The sequence below is a fragment of the Mustela nigripes genome, chromosome 7, assembly GCF_022355385.1.
Source record: "Mustela nigripes isolate SB6536 chromosome 7, MUSNIG.SB6536, whole genome shotgun sequence".
In the NCBI taxonomy this organism is placed as follows: Eukaryota; Metazoa; Chordata; class Mammalia; order Carnivora; family Mustelidae; genus Mustela; species Mustela nigripes.
Window position 1 is genome coordinate 19,248,102 of NC_081563.1, and position 20,891 is coordinate 19,268,992.

At 37.8% G+C, this 20,891-nt stretch overlaps 1 protein-coding gene across 12 annotated transcripts in view; it reads right to left on the minus strand.

The window, feature by feature from the left end:
- Positions 1-20,891, minus strand: part of DTNB (dystrobrevin beta) — a 236,340-nt gene that overhangs the window by 102,523 nt on the left and 112,926 nt on the right. For all 12 annotated transcript variants that reach the window (XM_059405271.1, XM_059405274.1, XM_059405273.1 and 9 more), the window contains one exon: positions 10,328-10,452. In XM_059405271.1, the coding sequence (XP_059261254.1) occupies positions 10,328-10,452 (125 nt within the window). The remainder of the gene's footprint in view (positions 1-10,327; positions 10,453-20,891) is intronic.

Below are 20,891 nucleotides of genomic sequence, written 5' to 3' on the forward strand. Positions count from 1 at the left end.
AAATCAAGAGGAATAAATACACTAAGCCAACACTGGGAAGTTCTGCCATCTCTCAGAAATAAATAACCATAAACTGAAATATAATAGTGATTAACCACTAATTAAAGAAATTAGGTATAAAGACTGTGTGGTTAGATAATTAGATCTTAAGCAACAACAAATTGCTTGAATTAGGCTAGCAAAAAAGTCTATCAGACATCAAGAGCCAGAAAGTTTTATAAAGATGTTTGGACTGAAAGAAACGACTAATTTCTCTCAGAGACTCATAAGGGAAGTTGCTAGTGTTGATGATAAGTGAATTGGTTTTGTTTGAGGCTTATTTGAAAAATCTTGTTTACTTAATATTCTCAACTCACCAGATAAGAAAAAAACAAAACAAAACACAATGAACCAATTAAGGAAATATGCCTGACATCTAGTGGAGACTTAATGTAGGTACCTGACCTATACGTGACCATTTTCTGAAGGAACAAACATAAAAGGGCGGAGGAGGGGATGAGGTAGAAGTTCTGTTTATATAAACCATGCTAGTACCATTCATTCATTCATTCATTCATTCATTCATTCATTCATTCAAAGCATTCTGAATGCCTACCAAGCACCAGGAACTATTCTGGGCACAGGGAGCTCAGTAAAGAATAAGACAGAGTCCCAGCCCTTGTGGTTACATTTTTGTGATATAATTTACTTAAGTCTAAGGAAAAGAGTTTAAAAGTTTAGAATCCAGTATGATAGCATCCTAACCTCTCAGAGGTACTTTCAGGGGCACCTGAGGCCTCAGTCTGACTAAGCATCCGACTCTAGGTGTCAGCTCAGGTTATGATCTCGGGATCATGAGATTGAGCCCTGTTTCAGGCTCCCCACTCAGCGTGGAGTCTGCTTGAGATTCTCTCCCTTTCCCTCTGTCTCTGCCCCTCCCTATGTGCATGCTCTCTCTCTCAAATAAATAAATAAATAAAATCTTTTTAAAAAAGTACTCTCAAATACATTAACCTTAAACAATATCCTGAGATAATTAAATTCTATTATCACCAGTAAAGCCAACAGATGTCTCTATTTTTAACCTGGTTTCTCTTCTATCATACCACACTGCCTCCCTTCTATTTTTCAATCAACCAACATAAGACTCTTCAATGTCCTCTCTTGATTCCAAAACAAACCACAGAGCTCAAACAATCGTTCAGTTACTGTGTAGACCCACAGTGAAAATTTCTTCCCAGGTCTACCTGATGGGAAAGTGAGGTACAGTGGAAAGAGTCTGGGGGGTGGAGTCCAGTCCCAACGCCATCATTCTGAGTTGCATAATCAGGTCACTGAAACTCACTAATGCCGTTTCCTGACCCATTATAGGTGAACGGTATTCATATTGCGAAGGTTGCCATTGGGTTAAATGAAATAATGTACACAAAAGAGGTAAGCAAAGGGCTTGGAACAGCATAGGTGCTCAATAAATATCAACACTTGAATTTAGGATTATCTGGAAAAATCTCTATGTCAACATAAAATATAAGCAATGAACATTAAAATATACTTTATCTCATACTTAATTTCAATTCCTGTCCCACATTTCCATTGGAGCTTTTATTTTATTGCTGGGAGTCCAATAATGGTAAAACCTAAAATTCCTTATGTGTTCACAAACTTTTCTCATTACCACCATGAGAGTCCAAACCTCCACCATCTCTCACTTGGCCTCTGAAAAAAAAAAAAAAACAACTCGTCTAGCTGGCTTCTTCTTTTTCACCTTTGTCCCCACTCCCGACTTCTACACAGCAGGCAGTGATTTGTTAAAATGCAAAATTCAACCTCTCTCTCTACTATCAAAAACCCTTCAATTCAGTATCATGTCCAAAATCTCAGGTTGCCTCTGCCCCCTCTGCTGCCTTCCCCTTGCTCTCTGGCCTACTGCTCCCCTCTGCTGGGAATATTCCTCCACTGATGCTGAACACACCTAATCTCTATTCATCTTTTAGGCTTTACTATAAATGTTATTCTTCATAAAAGCCTTTCTTAGCCTGCCAGTAAGATGAAGACAGACTATAACGTAAAGACGCCTTGTATAGAATTCTTTTACAGATACAGACACATATGTGCTTTATGTTATTTCTCAGACTGTCAAGGTGAGTATTAATTGTTAAAAGGGAAGCAAAATTTAAAAACTGCAACAAATCAGCAGGAAAATAATGGAGTTGGGATAAATGGCTATCCATTTTGGGAAAGAAATACCCTTAAATTCCTGTCTCATAGGTGACAACAACAAAAAAAGAAAAAAAATCCAGAAATAAGAAACTTTTTATAGACAGGTGTATCCTTATAATTTTGAGATGAGAACATTAATGTTAAACATGAAATGGAAGCCAGAAAAAAGAAAAAAAATTAACAAATTTGATCTTTAAACTAAAAACTTTAGTAAGAAACCTTATTCTCTACTCTGAGAAAGATCCAGCTGGGAAAGGTCAGATTTTCTAGCAGATCCCATCTTTTAAATATTGTGAGCAATGCCTAGGGGAAGGCTCAACCAGGTTGGTCATCTAGTCCTTTGGATTTTATCCCCCGTCCTAACCCCTTCAGTAGATGGGGTTCATCTGAACCGAGATCACTAGTATTTAGTAAAACAAATATAAACAACTTAGGTGTTTGAAAGTAATACCTACGATGTGTAAAGACTCCTGAAGTGCAAGATAACTAACCATTCTTTGTCTAAAAAAGAATGCTGTAAAATAATTAATATTCATATAATAAAACAATGATTAAAATAATCATGATCCTACTCAAACGAAATAGTTTGCTGACTTTAAGCATTCAAATGTTGGGCCCACCTTCATCTCTCAGTACAATACAGAGACTTTCTTTTCCTGATCACGACTGGAAATGCACAGCAGCCCACTCCTCCCAGATCTCTCCTCTTTAGAGCTCTACCTCAAACTCTTTGTGGAAGCCCGCAGACGCAGCCATTTATGAAACTGCCTACCTCACTCGCTCAAACGTACATGGACCGAAGCAAAACACTGTGTGAGTACCATCTGCACCTTGCACAGTACCTGTAAGGTTCTCAGTAAATATTTGCTAAATGAATGGACAATTAAGAATCTCAGGGGCACCTGGGTGGCTCAGTCGGATAAGCGGCTGCCTTTGGCTCAGGTCATGATCCTGGGTCCTGGGATTGAGCCTTGCATTGGGCCCCCTGCTGGGCAGGGAGCCTGCCTCTCCCTCTGCCTCTGCTTGCTGCTCCCCCTGCTTGTGCTCTATCTGTGTCAAAAATATATATAAAATCTTAAAAAAAAGGAATCTCAGCAAGAGTTAAGAATTGCTGTTCATACATTTTAGTTGTATTCTATATGTATGTTGGATGTTTAATACCGAATTACTAGCTTGTTCATACAGCTAAAACCATTTATATTCTAATGAAGTGGTTGCATAATTTGATCAGATCCACTAAGAAACTTTTTCAAGATAGATTTGCAGGCCACCCCCAGAATAATCATTAGCTGACCTAACCCAGAATGAAAGTGACTTGGTAATCTATGGTTTTTAATGCCGAGTGACCCTGACAATAGCGAAATCTGGGACCCAGTGACATGTGAATATAGAAGAAAAATCTACAAAACAGAGAAATTCAAAGCTGAAAGGGACTTTAAAAGTTGTCTAGTCAACCCAAACAGGATTAATTGCTCAAAGTTTCATCAAAATCTAAAAAGGAAGCTTTATTGTGTTTTCTTTTTTTAATAAACATTTTTTTTTAAAGATTTTATTAATTTACTTGACAGACAGAGATCACAAGTAGGCAGACAGGCAGGCAGGCGGGGGGGGGGGGAAGCAGGCTCCCCACTGATCAGAGAGCCTGATGTGGGACTCGATCCCAGGACCCTGGGATCATGACCCGAGCCGAAGGCAGAGACTTAACTCACTGAGCCACCCAGGCGCCACTATATTGTGTTTTCTGACTGGCCTGCTGACTATATTCTTGCCTTGGGAATAATTTAGATTAATAAATACTTGAAATATAAAATCTGAGTTCTAGGTAATGCCTAGTCTGGTAACACAGAGTAAAGATGAAGACACTTGCATATATATTACTAGAGCTGACCGATATCTAGTTCTCCTCTCTCTCCTAGGTATGTGGAAGATGACATACCAGTGAAGCTAGGTAGAGTTGTAAGGGCAATGACACGTGTCACTTCTGAATACAGGAAGATGGGTGTGAGCTCCCCATAGGCTCCCTTCCCCTGCTGCAGGAATCAATGAGGCCTCACATTAAGATGAGGAGCCAAAAACTGAAGCAGCCTAAACCACTGAGCCACTGTCCCTAGTTCAGCTGTACCAGAGTCCTTCCCATCCGTGAGGGACTTTGCATGAGTGACAAATAAACATCCATGTGTTGAACCAGGAGGCGTGGGGGTTAATTTTCTACTGCATTATCACCTAATCTATCTTGATTATGTGATATTCCTATCTTTGGACCCAGCAGTTACACTCATACCTTAGAGGAATTCTCTGTATAAGAATGCTTGCAGCTGCATTCTAGATGGTAGTGAAAAACTAGAAACAAGTCCAATGTCTGTCGATAGATAGGAGAATGGACTACTTATTGTATAGTCATTCACTGGAATGCCATCTGAGATTCTGGGTAAATCTCAAAAACACACTATTTAATAAAGTAATAAACTTAACAAAAGTATATGTAGAGCATAACCATTTATACAAAGTTTTAAAAAAATATGTTATTTTATGGGTACATGAACATCTGGTAACAGTATAAGAACATGTATAGAGTAATAAATACCAAAATAATGTTAGCGGCTACTCTGTGGGGTGAGAAAAGGTAACAGGATTAGGAAAGACACAGGAAACCACAACTTGACCTATAAAGTATTAAAAAAAAAAAAAAAAAAGACTTGAGGCAAATATAAAATGGTAAGAATCTATAACAAAAATTCAAGGTTCCAATACTCAAAACTCTCAGTCCTAGCCTGAATTCATACTAAACTTCCAACAGAAACTAGAGACAGGGAGGGTTCAATCCTCCTGAGACAAGGGACATGGAGTCCTCCTGAGACAAGAGCAGGAACGCTCAGTCGTTAGAGATGCTTGGCGCCTCTGAAAGAGCGGAGAGGGGCTGCATTACCAATAAGAGGGCTGGTTGAAAGTCCACGTAAGAAGCAGAACACCTCCTGTCTCTTTCGGTCCCCTCCCCAAAACCACACAGCCCAAGACTCCTCTTTTCTAGGCCTGGTGAAGGTGACTTGCTAGTGAAACTGATCTGAAAGTGTCTGAATTCAGGCACAGCAGGGAGAGGCCGCCGAATGGGGCCTGAATTCAGATGGGAGAGGTTAGAGGAAGGTCTACACTAAAGTAACGGATTCCCCAACACTCTTCCTCTGGTCAGGATATACGTTAACTTAGGACCCCCCGGTTTAAAGAAACTCTTGCCCAGTCCATCGGAGGGGTTTACTGCAGCGTTTACTGTGGAGGCAGAGATCTGAAGGCAGCTGGGTAGGAAGAATGGGTAAGTAAAATCTGCCGAGTGCCGCTTGACATAAATTTTTTAAAAGAACGTACAAAATGCTACCTCGTTTTCAAGAATATGTCCTGGTAAAAAGATGTACAATGAACATATTAGAATGATTATCCCTGAGGAAAGGGTGACCAGGGTGGGGCAGGCAAATAAAGGGGAATTTTAAAAAATATAAATAGCATAAGATAAGATAGTAGAAAAAAGTCCAATTATCACAGTAGTAATACTTTTATAACAGCAATAATGAAAGCCATTTTACTTATAGTGACTAATTATAATAATAACAATATTATAGTAATACATTTAAATGGACCAAACTCACCAGTTAAGACAGGTTGTCCAACTAGATTTTTAAAATCCACTTACAATTTTACAAGAAGCATCCTGAACCCTTAAGGACACAGAAAAGTTACAAGTATAAGGATGGGGAAAGTTACACTAGGCTCATACAAGCAAAAGACACTAAAGATGTTTAGCAAATAAAATAGATTTGAGAACAAACAGAATTATTAGGAACAAAGATAGTCACTAGATAAGAACAAATTTTCAATTTCTTAGTGAAATATGTATAGTTTTGAAGATATGAGCAACAGGATTAACGAACTTGACCTAACGGACATACATTCACTCACTAGGAACTCTAAATCAAACAAGCACAGAATTAACATTATTTTTCAGGCTTACTAGGAACGTAATAAAAACTGGATCATATATTACACATAATAAGCATGTCAAAACAAATTTGAAAGAATTGAATAGTCCGGACCACTTATTAGACCAAAATAAAATTAAACTAAAAATTAATAACAAAAAAGGCAACTAGACAATCCTCATATGTTTGGAAATTAAGAAAGTATGCTGCTTTGGTGCCTGGCTGGCTTAGCTCATAGAGTGTGCAACTCTTGACCTTAGGGATGGGAGTGTGAGCTCCATGCTGGGTGCAGAGATTGCTTTAAAAAAAAAAAACAAAAGAAATTTTAAAACAAAAAGAAAAGAAAAAAGAAAGTATAGTATTTTTTAAAAGATTTTATTTATTTATTTATTTGAGAGAGAGAGAGATCACAAGTAGGCAGAGAGAGAGAGAGAGCAGGAAGCAGGCTCCCCGATGAGCAGAGAGCCCGACTCGGGGCTTAATCCCAGGACCCTGAGATCATGACCTGAGCCGAAGGCAGATGCTAAACCCACTGAGCCACCCAGGTGCCCCCAAAGTATAGTATTTTTAAAGAAGAATTCTTATCATAACTTTGAAAATATTTAGAACAATACACAATTACATAAGAAAAATTGGGCATACTCAGAACAGAGAGAAATTCATAATCTTAAAATGCTTATATTGTGGGGAGGGGGTACCTGAAATGAGTAAGTTAACCATATCTTTGAAGAAGTTAGAAAGAGGGATGCCTGGGTGGCTCAGCTGGTTGAACAATTGCCTTTAGCTTGGGTCATGATCCTAGGGATTGAGTCCCGCCTTGGGCTCCCTACTCAGTGGGGAGTCTGCTTCTCCCTTTCCCTCTGCCTCTGCCATCCCCCCTGTGCCTGTGCTTTCTTGCTCTCTGTCGAATAAATAAAATCTTAAAAAAAAAAAAAAAAAGAAGTTAGAAAGAGAGTAGCAAGATAAATCCAAAGAAATGGTAACAAAAGGAATAATAAAGATAAGGTTGGAAACAAATAATATTCAAAAATACAATGCATACAGTAAGAGAATCATCAAAACCAAAAGTTAGTCCTCTAGAAGTCCAATAGAAAGGACAAACCTAAGGCAAGATGTGTTTAAGGAAAAACCAAAGAGAGAGAAAAACCATAAATATATGAAAGAAGAATTTAAAAGGGACATTAGTACACACACCACAGACACATGTTATGAACTTTGTGCCAATAACTTTGAAAATTCAAATGAAACTGACACATTCCTATAAATAAAAAATGTTCTAAAGTGACTCAAAAAGAAATAAGAATTAGGTCTTATAATTGTTTTAAAAATAGAATTCACAGTTCAGAATTTTCCCACAAAGGAGCCTTTTGGCAGACATAATGTCATTGGTGAATTTCACCAAAAATTGAAGGAGCAAATAATTCCAATTTTAAATAAGATGTTTCAAAAAACATAAAAAAAGAATGCCTTCAACTTTTTAAGATAACAAACTGGGCAAACTTTGCCCTAAAAAGAAAATAAAACAAAGGAAATTACAGGACAATTTAACTTTTAAACGGGCAAAATCTAGGCAAAACATTAGCAAATGAAACCTAGCAGTGTATTAAAAGGAGAGTCAACTTGTGTTTACTCCAGGAATGTATGGCTGTTTAAAAAAATTTCATATAATTCACTATATTAATAGAATAAAGAAACTCCCATGATCATTTCAAGGCAGAAAAGTCTTTGATAAAATTCCACATCCATTCATGAACCAAAAAAAGCACTCTTAGAAATGAGGCATACAGTGGAAGCTCTTTTTACCTGATAAACAGTTTTTACAAAACCTACATCAAATAACACACTAAATGAATGCTGAGAGCTGTCTCTTGGGATTAGCAACAACAGCAGATTGCCTACCAAACTACTTCTGTTCAATATTGCACTGGAGGTTCAGCCAGTGCAAGAAGACCAAAAGGGAAAAAAAAAGCATGATTAATATTTAAAACTACAAGGAGTAGGAGGGAAAAAAACAAAATGATCATTATTTGCAGGTGATATAATTATTTATAGGAAATCCAAAAAAATCGGAGTACAAATTACTAGAATTAATGAGTACATCAGGTAAGATAACCAGATAGTGGATTAAGATACAGAAACAATTTGCATTTCCATATACCAGCAATACACTGCTGAGAAACATAATTCCATGAAAACACCATTTGCATGACTGCATACTTTTGCCAAAACTCATTGAATTGTACACTTAAGTGGGTGCATTTTATCGCATATAAATTATATCTCAAAAAAAACTGTAGGGAAAAAAAGGCACATGTGCAACATCAACAAATGTACAGAAGAATCTTTAAAATTATGGAAGCATTAAAAAGAAAGTATGGAAGAATTAATCTAACGTATATACCTTTCCGGTGAAAATTGTAAAGCTTTACTGAAAAGCACAAAATGACATTTAAATAAATGGAAAGAGAGAGCACATTCAGGACACAGAAGACGTCAATTGTCCCCAATTCGATCTCTAGATCCAATGAATCTCTGATCAAAATCCAAACAGAATTTTGTGAGGGACTCAATAAGCCGATTCTAAAATTTATATGGAAGAGCAAAGGGCAAAGTATAGACAAGACCCTCCTAAAAATATTATTTAACCCCTTATAGTCACTAAGATAGTATGATGTTGCCACAAGGACAGGCCGTTGGGCCACAGGAACAGGAGAGCCCAGAACCAGACCACGCACATAGGACGCTTCATTTATGACAGCCGTGGCTCATTAGGTCAGTGGGAGAATGACACATCATCCAATAAATGGCTCTGAAACAAGTTACTATGCAAATGCAAAGAGATCTCACTGATCAAAAACCTAGACAAAGCACAAGGAAATGTGGGAGGATGTGCTGTATTTTATTATATGGTTTTCTGTATTATTAAATTTCTAATTTATATGTATATACTATTTTAATAAAAGTCTTTCAAATTATTGAATGAGAAAGAAAATAAAAGATCAAGAACCCTAAGTGTTTTAGAGGGAGGTAAAAGAAAACAGATGTCTACTCCAACAGAAAAACCTGTCAATGCCCAATAAAGACTAATAATGATCAAAAACCTACTGATGGGGCGCCTGGGTGTCTCAGTGGGTTAAAGCCTCTGCCTTCGGCTCAGGTCATGATCCCAGGGTTCTGGGATCGAGACCCACATTGTGCTCTCTGCTCAGCGGGGAGCCTGCTTCCTCCCTTCTCTCTCTCTGCCTGCCTCTCTGCCAACTTTTGATCTGTCAAATAAATAAATAAAATCTTTAAAAAAAAAAAAAAACAACCTACTGACTTTGGGGCACCTGGGTGGCTAAGTTGGTTAAGCATCTGACTCTTGCTTTAAGCTCAGGTCATGATTTCAGGGTTGTGAGCTCGAGCCCTGTGTCAGGCTCCTTGCTGGGTGTGGAGCCTGCTTAAGATTCTCTTTCTATCCTCTGCCCTTGCCCCCTCTCTAAAAACAAAACAATACCGCTCTTGACTTTATCCAGGAGGCCACGTAACATCACCATTTAATTCAGAGTAAAGAATCTTAGTTTAGAGGCTGAATCTTAACACTTTCTTATTTCTCCTTCTCCTTGCTCTTCCTCTTTCTCTACTTCTCTTTTTGGTTCCTGTCTGAATTTCTTTCATTTAGCATGAATATTCAAAGAAAGTAAAAATAAAACACTAGTTTTATTTATAGAGTACAATCTTATGTTTCCTAATTTTCTCTCAATACAAAGAAGCAAATGAAGTTGATTTTCAATTCCATGTTGCCCAAACTAATTTAAAAATAACTATGGGCATTACTGCCACAGAGAAGAAATGATCTCTACCAATGATTATGGGAGAACACACAAACAAAGAAAGGCAACCTTGCTAAAAGCAGTTCAATAATTACTCCTCAATATATTAATTAATGTTTCTGTTTGAGATCATTAATTACTTAGGCTCTGGGCTCAGCAGCTAAGCTTCCAAGTAAATATTTATGGTGACTTGAAGACATGAAATCTTGAGGTCCTGAGTTCCCCCAAACGTAAAGTAAAAACCAGAAGGTTAAATGTTCATGTTACGTAAAGTTGCTTTTATCCAAAAGGATTCAGCAAGGTCTCCATTTCAGTACAACCCATGTCCATACCTAGGTGTATACTTACACTATATTTGCAAGGTCAAGTGGTTTCTCTGGTTGCTCAGGAAAAACAGGATGCGGGGGTTCTCTGGTGGGCACGCACCCCAAAGATTTACTAATTGCATGGCTCAGCTTCTTTGCAGGGGATTTCTGTGTCAAAGTAGAAAATAAGGAAATAAGAAATTAAATCTTCAAAAGAATGAAAAAGAATTTTGAAAGAACTTGGTGACAAGAACTGCAGAAAATATCTTTTGAAATAGAAGCTAAGATGCATTATAATCAACATTATTTGGGCCTAGAGAAAGGAACCTACAGTTGTTCCAAGGTCACTTGTGGTCCTTCATTTCTATGCTTACTCCCTCCTTTCTACTACGCACTCTTAAGTTAATGTTAATTTCCCTTGTGAACATCTCTCTGTACCCTTTGCATGAACTCTCTCTTTTGATGCTTTTGGATCATTTTTGGTAAGATGTTATAGTTAATTTCCCAATCAGAGTCAGAAATTTTTGCTGGACTAAAATTCTAAAAGGCTAAGATAATGCTGAGAGCTCATGGCTTTTGAATGTTAGCAAATTAGCTGACTAAGTCACATCCCAAAACGTGCCTATTAAGAGAATATTCCCAAAATAAATGTGAGGCAGAACATTTGGTGCTAAGGGTCTGGCTATGTATACAGACTCAGATGAGTGCCCTCACATTCACAGGCGGTCAGCATCAGACCCGTTGACTATAAATTCACGAAGGTACGAGAATAAGCTGGCATACTAATACATTTCTCTGTAAGGTAGAACAATATACAGCAAATCCAAAGACTAGTGAGATCAGATTTATCAGTAAATACACCCAAAAGTAATCAATATGCCACAATTAAGTTATTCAGAATACTCACATTGGAAACCCATATATAAAGGAGGCTCATCATACACTGATATGATCGCCCACCCAATTCCCTTTAAATAACATGATTGTTGAGATTTCCTTGGAAGGATATTAACTGCAAAAAGGTGTAAATATTTCATTCTACTCACTCTGCAGCATACTGCCATATGTCCTGCTCTAACTGAAAAACAGAACTTGTTTGCCGTTATGTGTCATATCCGTACTGCATCTCCACTGAACTTTTATATGCTGCTCGCATGTGTTAAATACACAAAATAAGCAAACTGTCTTTGCCTTTAAGACTATGTAGAGAAGGGTGGGATGCCTGGGTGGCTCAGTTGGTTAAGCAGCTGCCTTCGGCTCAGGTCATGATCCCAGCGTCCTGGAATCAAGTCCCACATCGGGCTCCTTGCTCGGCAGGGAGCCTATTTCTCCCTCGGCTTCTGCCTGCCATTCTGTCTGCCTGTGCTCACTCTCTCTCCCTCTCTCTGAAAAAAAAAAAAAAAAAAAAAAAAAAAAAAAAAAAAAAAAAAAAAGACTATGTAGAGAAGGGTGCCTAGGTGGCTCAGATGGTTAAGCCACTGCCTTCAACTCAGGTTCTGATCTCCAGGTCCTGGGATTGAGCCCCACGTCAGGCTCCTTGCTCAGTGGGGAGCCTGCTTCTCCCTCTGCCTCTGCCTCTGCCTCTGCCTCTCCCTGTGCTTGTGCTCTAACGAATAAATAAAATCTTTAAGGGTGGGGGGAAAAGACTAGGTAGAGAAAGACAGGGTGCCTGGGTGGCCCAGTCAGTTAAGCATCTGGCTCTTGATTTCGGCTCAGGTCATGGCCTCAGGGTCGTCGGATTGAGCCCCATGTCAAGCTCTGTGCTCAGCATGGAGTCTACTTAAGACACTCTTCTTCTCCCTGTCCTCCCCCCTGCTCTCTCTGGATCACTCTTCCCAAAATATATCTTAAAAGAAAAAGAAAAAAAGACTATGTAGGGAAAGTTAATACCTTTTTAATAATACAGACTGAATAATATAAATTTCTTCAGAAACTTCATATATTGGCTCCAAATCACCTACCACTAACCCCTTCAACATATTAAATTCTGGGCAAAATCTAAATGAAGCCTAATTTCCTAAAAGTCATATAAAGCAGAAACTCTAAACATTCCCTCTAAGTGGTTTCCATATCCTCCTTTTACCGGATGACGGGCTGAAATGTGACTTGATCCTTCTGTTTTCTACACTGCCCCAGACCGCGTGTCACTTTTCCGCCTAACACCTCTCAAAGGCTGATAATCCCTTACAGAATAAGATCTAAATGCGCACCCTCACAGTCCTTAACAAAGGCCTTCATATCTGGCTCCCACCTCTCCTCACACCAGCATCAATGATGAGATGAGCTGTCATTTGGCCCAAAGGCCATGTTCCTATAGGTCTCTACCTTGGCATAGGCCTTTCTGATGTTGCCTTCTGCCGGTCTGTTTTTCTGTAAGTTTCCTGCTCCATTCTCAAGACTACTTTGAAGCCTTGCCCTGGGCAGGCTTTCCTCCTGGCTCCGTTAAGTCAGAGACCACATTTCCCAGCTACCCATTTACCATGGACATTTCCACAGTTGCGCTTTCCACACTATGGTGCACTTTTTATGTGACTATCTCTGTGAAACTGGTGGTCCTGAAAGGCAGGGTCTAGGTCTCATTCGTCTTTATAGTCCAGACCCTGTCCTATAACAAAACATGTTATTTGAACAATTGGCCTAGATGAATTTTCTAGATTGCTTCTTCCTCACCAAACCACATATGCTTATTTTTTGAGTTACAACACAAGTAGGAGACAGAAGACATCAGAGAATACCTTGATTCACCGTTATAACTAAACACTACATCTGTAATCCGGATATTAATTTCATATTTTGCTGTGTCTGAGAACAGCTTGGCCGTTAGTTCACGCAGTCTATGTGAGATGGATTATCACAGAGACTTGACTTTAGCTGCATCCTGAGCAAGAACAACCATGAAACCGCAGGTTTCATATGTGTATTTTATAATAAAATTATAAATTAAATTAATACCATGATCATTAAAATAAATAATGTTTCCCTTCGTATCACCTTATAATCTCTAGCAGTATGCTTGTAATGCTTTTGAAAATACTGCTTTAAAGTCAAGGTTTAAGATCAGATCCAACTTTGAGTCTCAAAAATATACACAGAAGGGGCGCCTGGGTGGCTCAATGGGTTAAAGCCTCTGCCTTCAGCTCGGAACATGATCCCAGGATCCTGGGATCGAGCCCCACATAGGGCTCTCTGCTCAGCGGGGAGCCTGCTTCCCCTCCTCTCTCTCTGCCTGCTTCTCTGCTTGCTTGTACTCTCTCTCTCTGTCAAATAAATAAATAAAATCTTTAAAAAAATAATAATATAAAAATATATATACACAGAAAGGTAAAATTAGTACATCAAAGTCAATTCCAAAGAATTAGAACATATCAAGAGCTTTGAGATGCACAGAAAGGGAAAAAACTGAGAATAAATATATACAGGAATTAGAATATTAACTGGGCTAGGACCAGACCAAAAAGGATATATTAATCTGAAAATGTTACAGACAATGCATTCAACTAGGCTGTCTAAATATGTAAATAAATGACTTCCTTAAAATGATAAGAAAGAGTAAATTATGATACAGACCTGAAGTGAATTTTGCTATCTCGTTAGGTTAGGAGGCTAAGATTAACAAAACCTGTAAGCATGAACCCGAAAACTGCTAGAAGCTCAAGCTAGGCACATGGCCTCTCTGGCTCCTGGGCCCCTAGGACAATGCCCAGGGCTTGGCAGTTGGTCACTAAATATTTACAGAAGTGAGGAAGGAAGAAAAGCGGCCCAGGTGCAGGGACAGGTGCCTTCCACAGACCTCGTTTAAGCCACTCTGCCAGAGACACCACTTAACGTCTCTGTACCTTTCCTGTCACTTGAACTCACAAACTAATAAATACATGAAGAAGTCTTAACCTGAAAAAGGAAAACTCCTCCCAACAGACTCTTAGGTGATGATTTTCAAAATTTGTGCATCTTCAATAATCCACATTACCTAATTTCAAAACATGTCCTACTACCTCTTAAAAATACTACAGGTTATAATATTTAAAAACTGTATCAGAATGTATAAAATGTGTATGTACAGTTTAAAAAGTTATAAAACAAATATCCACCTACCCACGATTCTGCCTGAAAAAGAGAAACATGGCAGTCACTCAAGCTTGCTGGGGGAATCTTGTGCTAACAGCCGCCTCCCCCACCGCACCTGCTCCTCTCCTGGTAACCTAGATCCTGGATTTTGTATTAATCATGTCTTTAATTTTACCATTTCAGCAATTATGTACAAATAATACATGATTTATTTAACATATGTTTAAAATCTATATAGGCTTAGGTACATTTTTCTGCAACTTGCTGCTTTCACTTAAAATTACGTTACGGATCATCCGTATTGATTCATGTAACTGTAAGTCCTCCATTTTTTCATCAACGGATTGTATTTCACTGCTTAATTACATCATAATTTATATATCCACTGCATGGCTGATGAACATTTGGGTTGTTTCCCTCTTTTCACTCTCACTCACCATGTGGCTATAAACATTCTCGTCCACGTCTCCTGGTGGACATGTGTAAGAGTTTCATCAGAGTGGAATTACCTGATCGTGAGTTATGCACATTCAATTTTACTAGGCACTGCCAACTTGTTTTTACAAAGTGGTTACACTAATTTCCACTCCGTCAGCTGTGTGAGAGACTTCCTAAATCTCCACATTCTGGCTAACCCTTAGTATTGTCAGATATTTTAACATTTGCCAATCTAGTGGGTGATAAATGGCAATGTGGTTTTAATTTGCAATGCCCTGATCTCCAGAAAGACTGAGCATCTTTTTGAATGTTTACGAGCCATTTGGGTTTCTTCTCTGACATGCCTTTTCCTGTCTAGTCCTGTCTTTGGTGTAATGTTTCACCAGGTTGCCTGTCTCTTATTGATTTGTAAGAGTTCTTTTATTTTTCTTAAAGATTTTATTTATTCATTTGAGAGAATGAGAGAGCATAAGCTGGGGGGCTGGGCAGAGGGTAAGGGAGAAGCAGATTTCCCACTGAGCAGGGAGCACCATAGGGTGGCTGGATCCCAGGACCCGGAGATCATGACCTGAGCCGAAGGCAGACACTTAACCGACTGAGCCATCCAGGCACCCCATAAGAGTTCTTTATATTTTTTGTATTTTAACACTACAGAAGTTATGTCTCACATATAACTCCTACTTTAAGGCTTGTTTTTGATAACCAGATATCTTTACCATAACTGTAGTCCCGACTTATTAATCTTTTCCTTTATATTTTGTGCTTTTTATATCTTAAGAAATATTCCTTCCCTGAGATCATAAAGGTATTGTCCCACATTGTCTTCTAAAGTTTTATAGTTTTTCTCCTTTATACTTAATTTGATTCTACTTAGAACGGACTTTTTTGGTAAGTATGAGGAAAGAATCCAATTTTATTCTTTAGAGATAACATAGAGATAACCAATTGCCACTATTTAATAAATAGTTCATTTGTTTTCTACTCAGTATTCCATTTCTATCTCCATACAGTGCAATGTGGATTTAACTGTAGCTTCCTCATATCTTCTCAAGTAGTACCTTAAAATTTTCTTTAGGAGTGTCTTCATTATTTCTGACCCTTTGAATTTCCACTTGTTATTTTCTTTTTAAAGATTTTATTTATTTATTTATTTGATTGAAAGAGTGAGAGAGCACAAGCAGGGGGAGCAGTAGAGGGAGAGCGAGAAGCAGGCTCCCCGCTGAACAGGGACCCCAATGTGGGGCTTGATCCCAGGACCTGGGGATCATGACCTCAGCTGAAGGTTAGATAACCTCATATAAGTAGAATCATACAGTATTTGCCTTTCTGTGGCTGGCTTCTATTACTTAGAATAATGTCCTCAAGGTTCCTCCGTGTTGGAGCATGTTTCAGAATTTCTTTTCTTCGTTAAGGCTGAATAATATTCCATTGTATACCATATGGAATCATTTTGTTTATCCATTCATCCATCAATAGACACTTGAGCTGCTTCACGTTTCAGCTACTGTAAATAATGTTATTATGAACATGAGTGTATAAATGTCTCAAGGCTGTATTTTCAATTCTTTTGGTATATAACCAGAAGTAGAATTGTTGGTAATTCTATCTTTAATTTTTTAAGAAACCTCCATGCTGTTTCCCATAGTGGCTGCACAATTTTACAGCAGAACCCACCAAAGATGGGTTCCAATTTCTTTACATACTCACCAACACTTTTTCTTTTTTTAAATAGTAACAATCTTAATAGTTGTGAAGAATATCCCCCTTGTGGCTTTGATTTGCATTTCCCTAATTAGTGATTCACTTATCTTTTCATATGTTTGTCAGCCATTTTTATGTCACCTTTGGAGAAATGCTCATTCAAGTCCCTAACCCATTTTTCAATTGAGTTACTTGTTTTTTTGTTGTTGAGTTATAATTCTTTCTATATTCTGGATATGAACCCCTAATCAGATATACGATATGCAAATATTTTCTCCCATTCCATCATCTGCCTCTTCACTATGTTCGGTTTGTGCCCTTTGATGCAGAGAAATTTTTTTTTTTTTTTTTTTTTTTTTTTTAAAGATTTTATTTATTTATTTGACAGAGAGAAATTACAAGTACACTGAGAGGCAGGCAGAGAGAGAGAGAAGGAAGCAGGCTCCCTGCTGAGCAGAGAGCCCGATGCGGGACTCGATCCCAGGACCCTGAGATCATGACCTGAGCCGAAGGCAGCGGCTTAACCCACTGAGCCACCCAGGCGCCCAATGCAGAGAAATTTTTAACTCTACTGATTTATCAGAAGATTCTTTCAGACTTCCTACACTGACAGTCATCTTCAAATAATGACAATTTTGTTTCCTTTCAATTCAAACACCTTTTCAGTATTTATTATGCTGCTTAGGACTACCAATGAAATGCTAAATGGAAGTGGTGACAGCTAAGCTTCTTTGTTTAATTAATAATCTTAAATAATTTCAACAGTAAGTATAATAGATATTATCAGCTTTTATAAATATATTAGGTTGCTAAGATTTTTTGTTTAAAAGAGTTTTTTTGGCCTATTTGTGTGCGCACTTAAGTTATTGATGGATATTGGGTTTTATTAAATCTTTTATGTAAATCTTTTGAAATGATTATATGGACTTAATTAATCAATCTATGAATTTGTTTAAGTTATAATAATTTATCTTTAATTGCTGGAATAAAAGCAGTGTGGTCCTGATGTATTATCTTTCATATATACTGCTAGATTCATTTTCATATTACTTTCTTTAGGTTTTCATTCCTGTTCATGAAGACAGCTTGTAATTTTCCTTTCTTGCTGTCCTCATAAGGCTTTGGTATGGTTATGCTAGCCTCAACAATGAAACTGGAATGCTCATTATTTTTTCTGGAATCTGGGAAGTTTTACACAATACTGGAATTCATCTTTTCTTTGAATGCTTGTTGAAACTCATATCAAGGGACGCCTGGGTGGCTCAGTGGGTTAAGCTGCTGCCTTCAGCTCAGGTCAGAATCCCAGGGTCCTGGGATCGAGTCCCGAGTCAGGCTCCTTGCTCAGCAGGGAACCTGCTTCTCTCTCTACCTCTGCCTGACATTTGCGTGTACCTGCTTGTGTGTGCTCTCTCTGAAAAATAAATAAAATTAAAAAAAAAAAAAGAGAGAGAGAGAGAGAGACTCATTTCAAGTCATTTGGGCCTGATTGATTACTTTGTAAAGCTTTTACGCTACTCATTCAAATTCTTTAATGATTTTACTATTTGGGTTTTTTATTATATCTTGAACCAGCTTTGGTAAGTAAGGTTGTCCTAGGAATTTGTTCATTATCAACTAAACGTTCAATAACCAATCTACCGGTTTTCTTCTTGTCATCTTTCTGTGAATTGATTCCTAAGCCAAATGCATTACAGTCACAGACTATAGTCTATATAATATTAATTCTCTTTTGAGGCTTCCTTAATGTGATCAATTTTTGTGTGTGTGTTTGAAAAGAATGTGTAATCATTAACTATTGGGTACTTTCAAATTTTCCATAGTTTGTTTTTTTGTCTAATGATTCTAACAATTGCTGAGAGATGTGTGTTAAGATTACCATTTTAATAATGTATTTTTCCACTTCTTATTGTGCCCTATTAATATTATTTATATATTTTATAGCTACATTAGTAAATGTGTATTATTTCTGTGGAATTGTTAACTTCATCTTTTTATCTCTGGCAAACTATATCTGGTAAAAAAAAAAAGTTTTATTGTGACCAAATATACCAAGTGTAAAATGTACCATTTTAGCTTCTCTGGTAAAGATTTTTGCCCTGAAATCTATTTTCTGAGATTAATAGACTTTCAATAAATTTCTTTTGTTGGTACTTTGCCTGTATGTCCTTTTATCCTTGACCTTCAACCTTTTTGTATCTTTTTTTCCCCACTATCTCTTATAAACAGCATAAAGTCCAATCTTTTAAAATATCCATTTGACAACTGCTGCTTTTTATCTGGAAAATTTAGTTAATTTACTATTACTAGTATACTTTTATTTATTTTTGTAGCTTATTATATCATTGTTTTATTATTTATTCTCTTACTTTCCCTATATCTTTATCTTTCCTTACTTGTTTAAGTTTCATTTTCTTTTACTCATTTCATTTTGTTTCCCTTTTTGTCAAGATACTCTTTGAGTCTACTCTTGTAATGGTTGCTTTCTGCCGTTTTTTGTCCTGAACTGGGAGCTATGGTTATTAAGAATGTAGTGTCACATACCTGACAGGGGCTTTTGCACAAAAAGGCTCATTTAGCCCTCCCTATAGTCTCATCAATTAGATGTTAAGAGTCTCAATTTGACGGCAAAGAAGTCAAACTATCACTCTTTGCAGATGATATGATACTATATGTGGAAAACCCAAAAGGCTCCACTCCAAAACTGCTAGAATTTGTACAGGAATTCAGTAAAGTGTCAGGATATAAAGTCAATGCACAGAAATCAGTTGCATTTCTTTACAACATGACAGAAGAAAGAGAAATTAGGGAGTCAATCCCATTTACAACTGCACCCAAAACTATAAGATACCTAGGAATAAACCTAACCAAAGAGGCAAAGAATCTATACTCAGAAAACTATAAAGTACTCATGAAAGAAACTGAGGAAGACACAAAGAAATGGAAAAATGTTCCATGCTCATTGATTGGAAGAACAAATATTGTGAAAATGTCTATTCTACCTAAAGCAATCTACACAGTTAATGCAATCCCTATCAAAATCCCATCCATTTTTTTTGAAAGAAATAGAACAAACAATCCTAAAATTTATATGGAACCAGAAAAGACCTCAAATAGGCAAAGGAATATTGAAAAAGAAAGCCAAAATTGGTGGCATCACAATTCCGGACTTCAAGCTCTTTTACAAAGCTGTCATCATCAAGACAGCATGGTACTTGCACAAAAACAGACACATAGATCAATGGAACAGAACAGAGAGCCCAGAAATAGACCCTCAACTCTATGGTCAACTAATCTTCAAAAAAGCAGGAAGGAATGTCCAATGGAAAAAAGACAGCCTCTTCAACAAATAGTGCTGGGAAAATTGGACAGCCACATGCAGAAAAATGATATTGGACTATTTCCTTACACCACACACGAAAATAGACTCAAAATGGATGAAGGACCTCAATGTGAGAAAGGAATCCATCAAAATCCTTGAGGAGAACACGGGCAGCAACCTCTTTGACCTCAACCGCAGCAACTTCTTCCTAGGAACATCGCCAAAGACAACAGAAGCAAGGGCAATAATGAACTATTGGGATTTCATCAAGATCAAAAGCTTTTGCACAGCAAAGGAAACAGTTAACAAAACCAAAAGACAATGGAAAGAATGGGAGAAGATATCTGCAAATGACATATCAGATAAAGGGCTAGTATCCAAAATCTATAAAGAGCTTAGCAAACTCAACACCCAAAGAACAAATAATCCAATCAAGAAATGGGCAGAGGACATGAACAGACATTTCTGCAAAGAAGACATCCAGATGGCCAATAGATACATGAAAAAGTGCTCCACATCACTCGGCATCAGGGAAATACAAATCAAAACCACAACGAGGTACCACCTCACACCAGTCAGAATGGCTAAAATAAACAAGTCAGGAAACGACAGATGCTGGCAAGGATGCGAAGAAAGGGGAACCCTCCTACACTGTTGGTAGGAATGTAAGCTGGTGCAGCCACTCTGGAAAACAGCATGGACGGTCCTCAAAAAGTTGAAAACAGAGATACCCTATGACCCAGCAATTGCACTACTGGGTGTTTACCCTCAAGATACAAATGTAGGGATCTGAAGGGGCACATGCACCTGAATGTTTATAGCAGCAATGTCCACAATAGCCAAACTATGGAAAGAACCTAGATGTCCATCAACAGATGAATGGATAAAGAAGAGGTGGTATATATACACAATGGAATACAATGCAGCCATCAAAAGAAATGAAATCTTGCCATTTGCGATGACGTGGATGGAACTAGAGGGTATTACGCTTAGCGAAATAAGTCAATCAGAGAAAGACAACTATCATATGATCTCCCTGATATGAAGAAGTGGAGATGCAATGTGGGGGGTTGGGGGGTAGGAA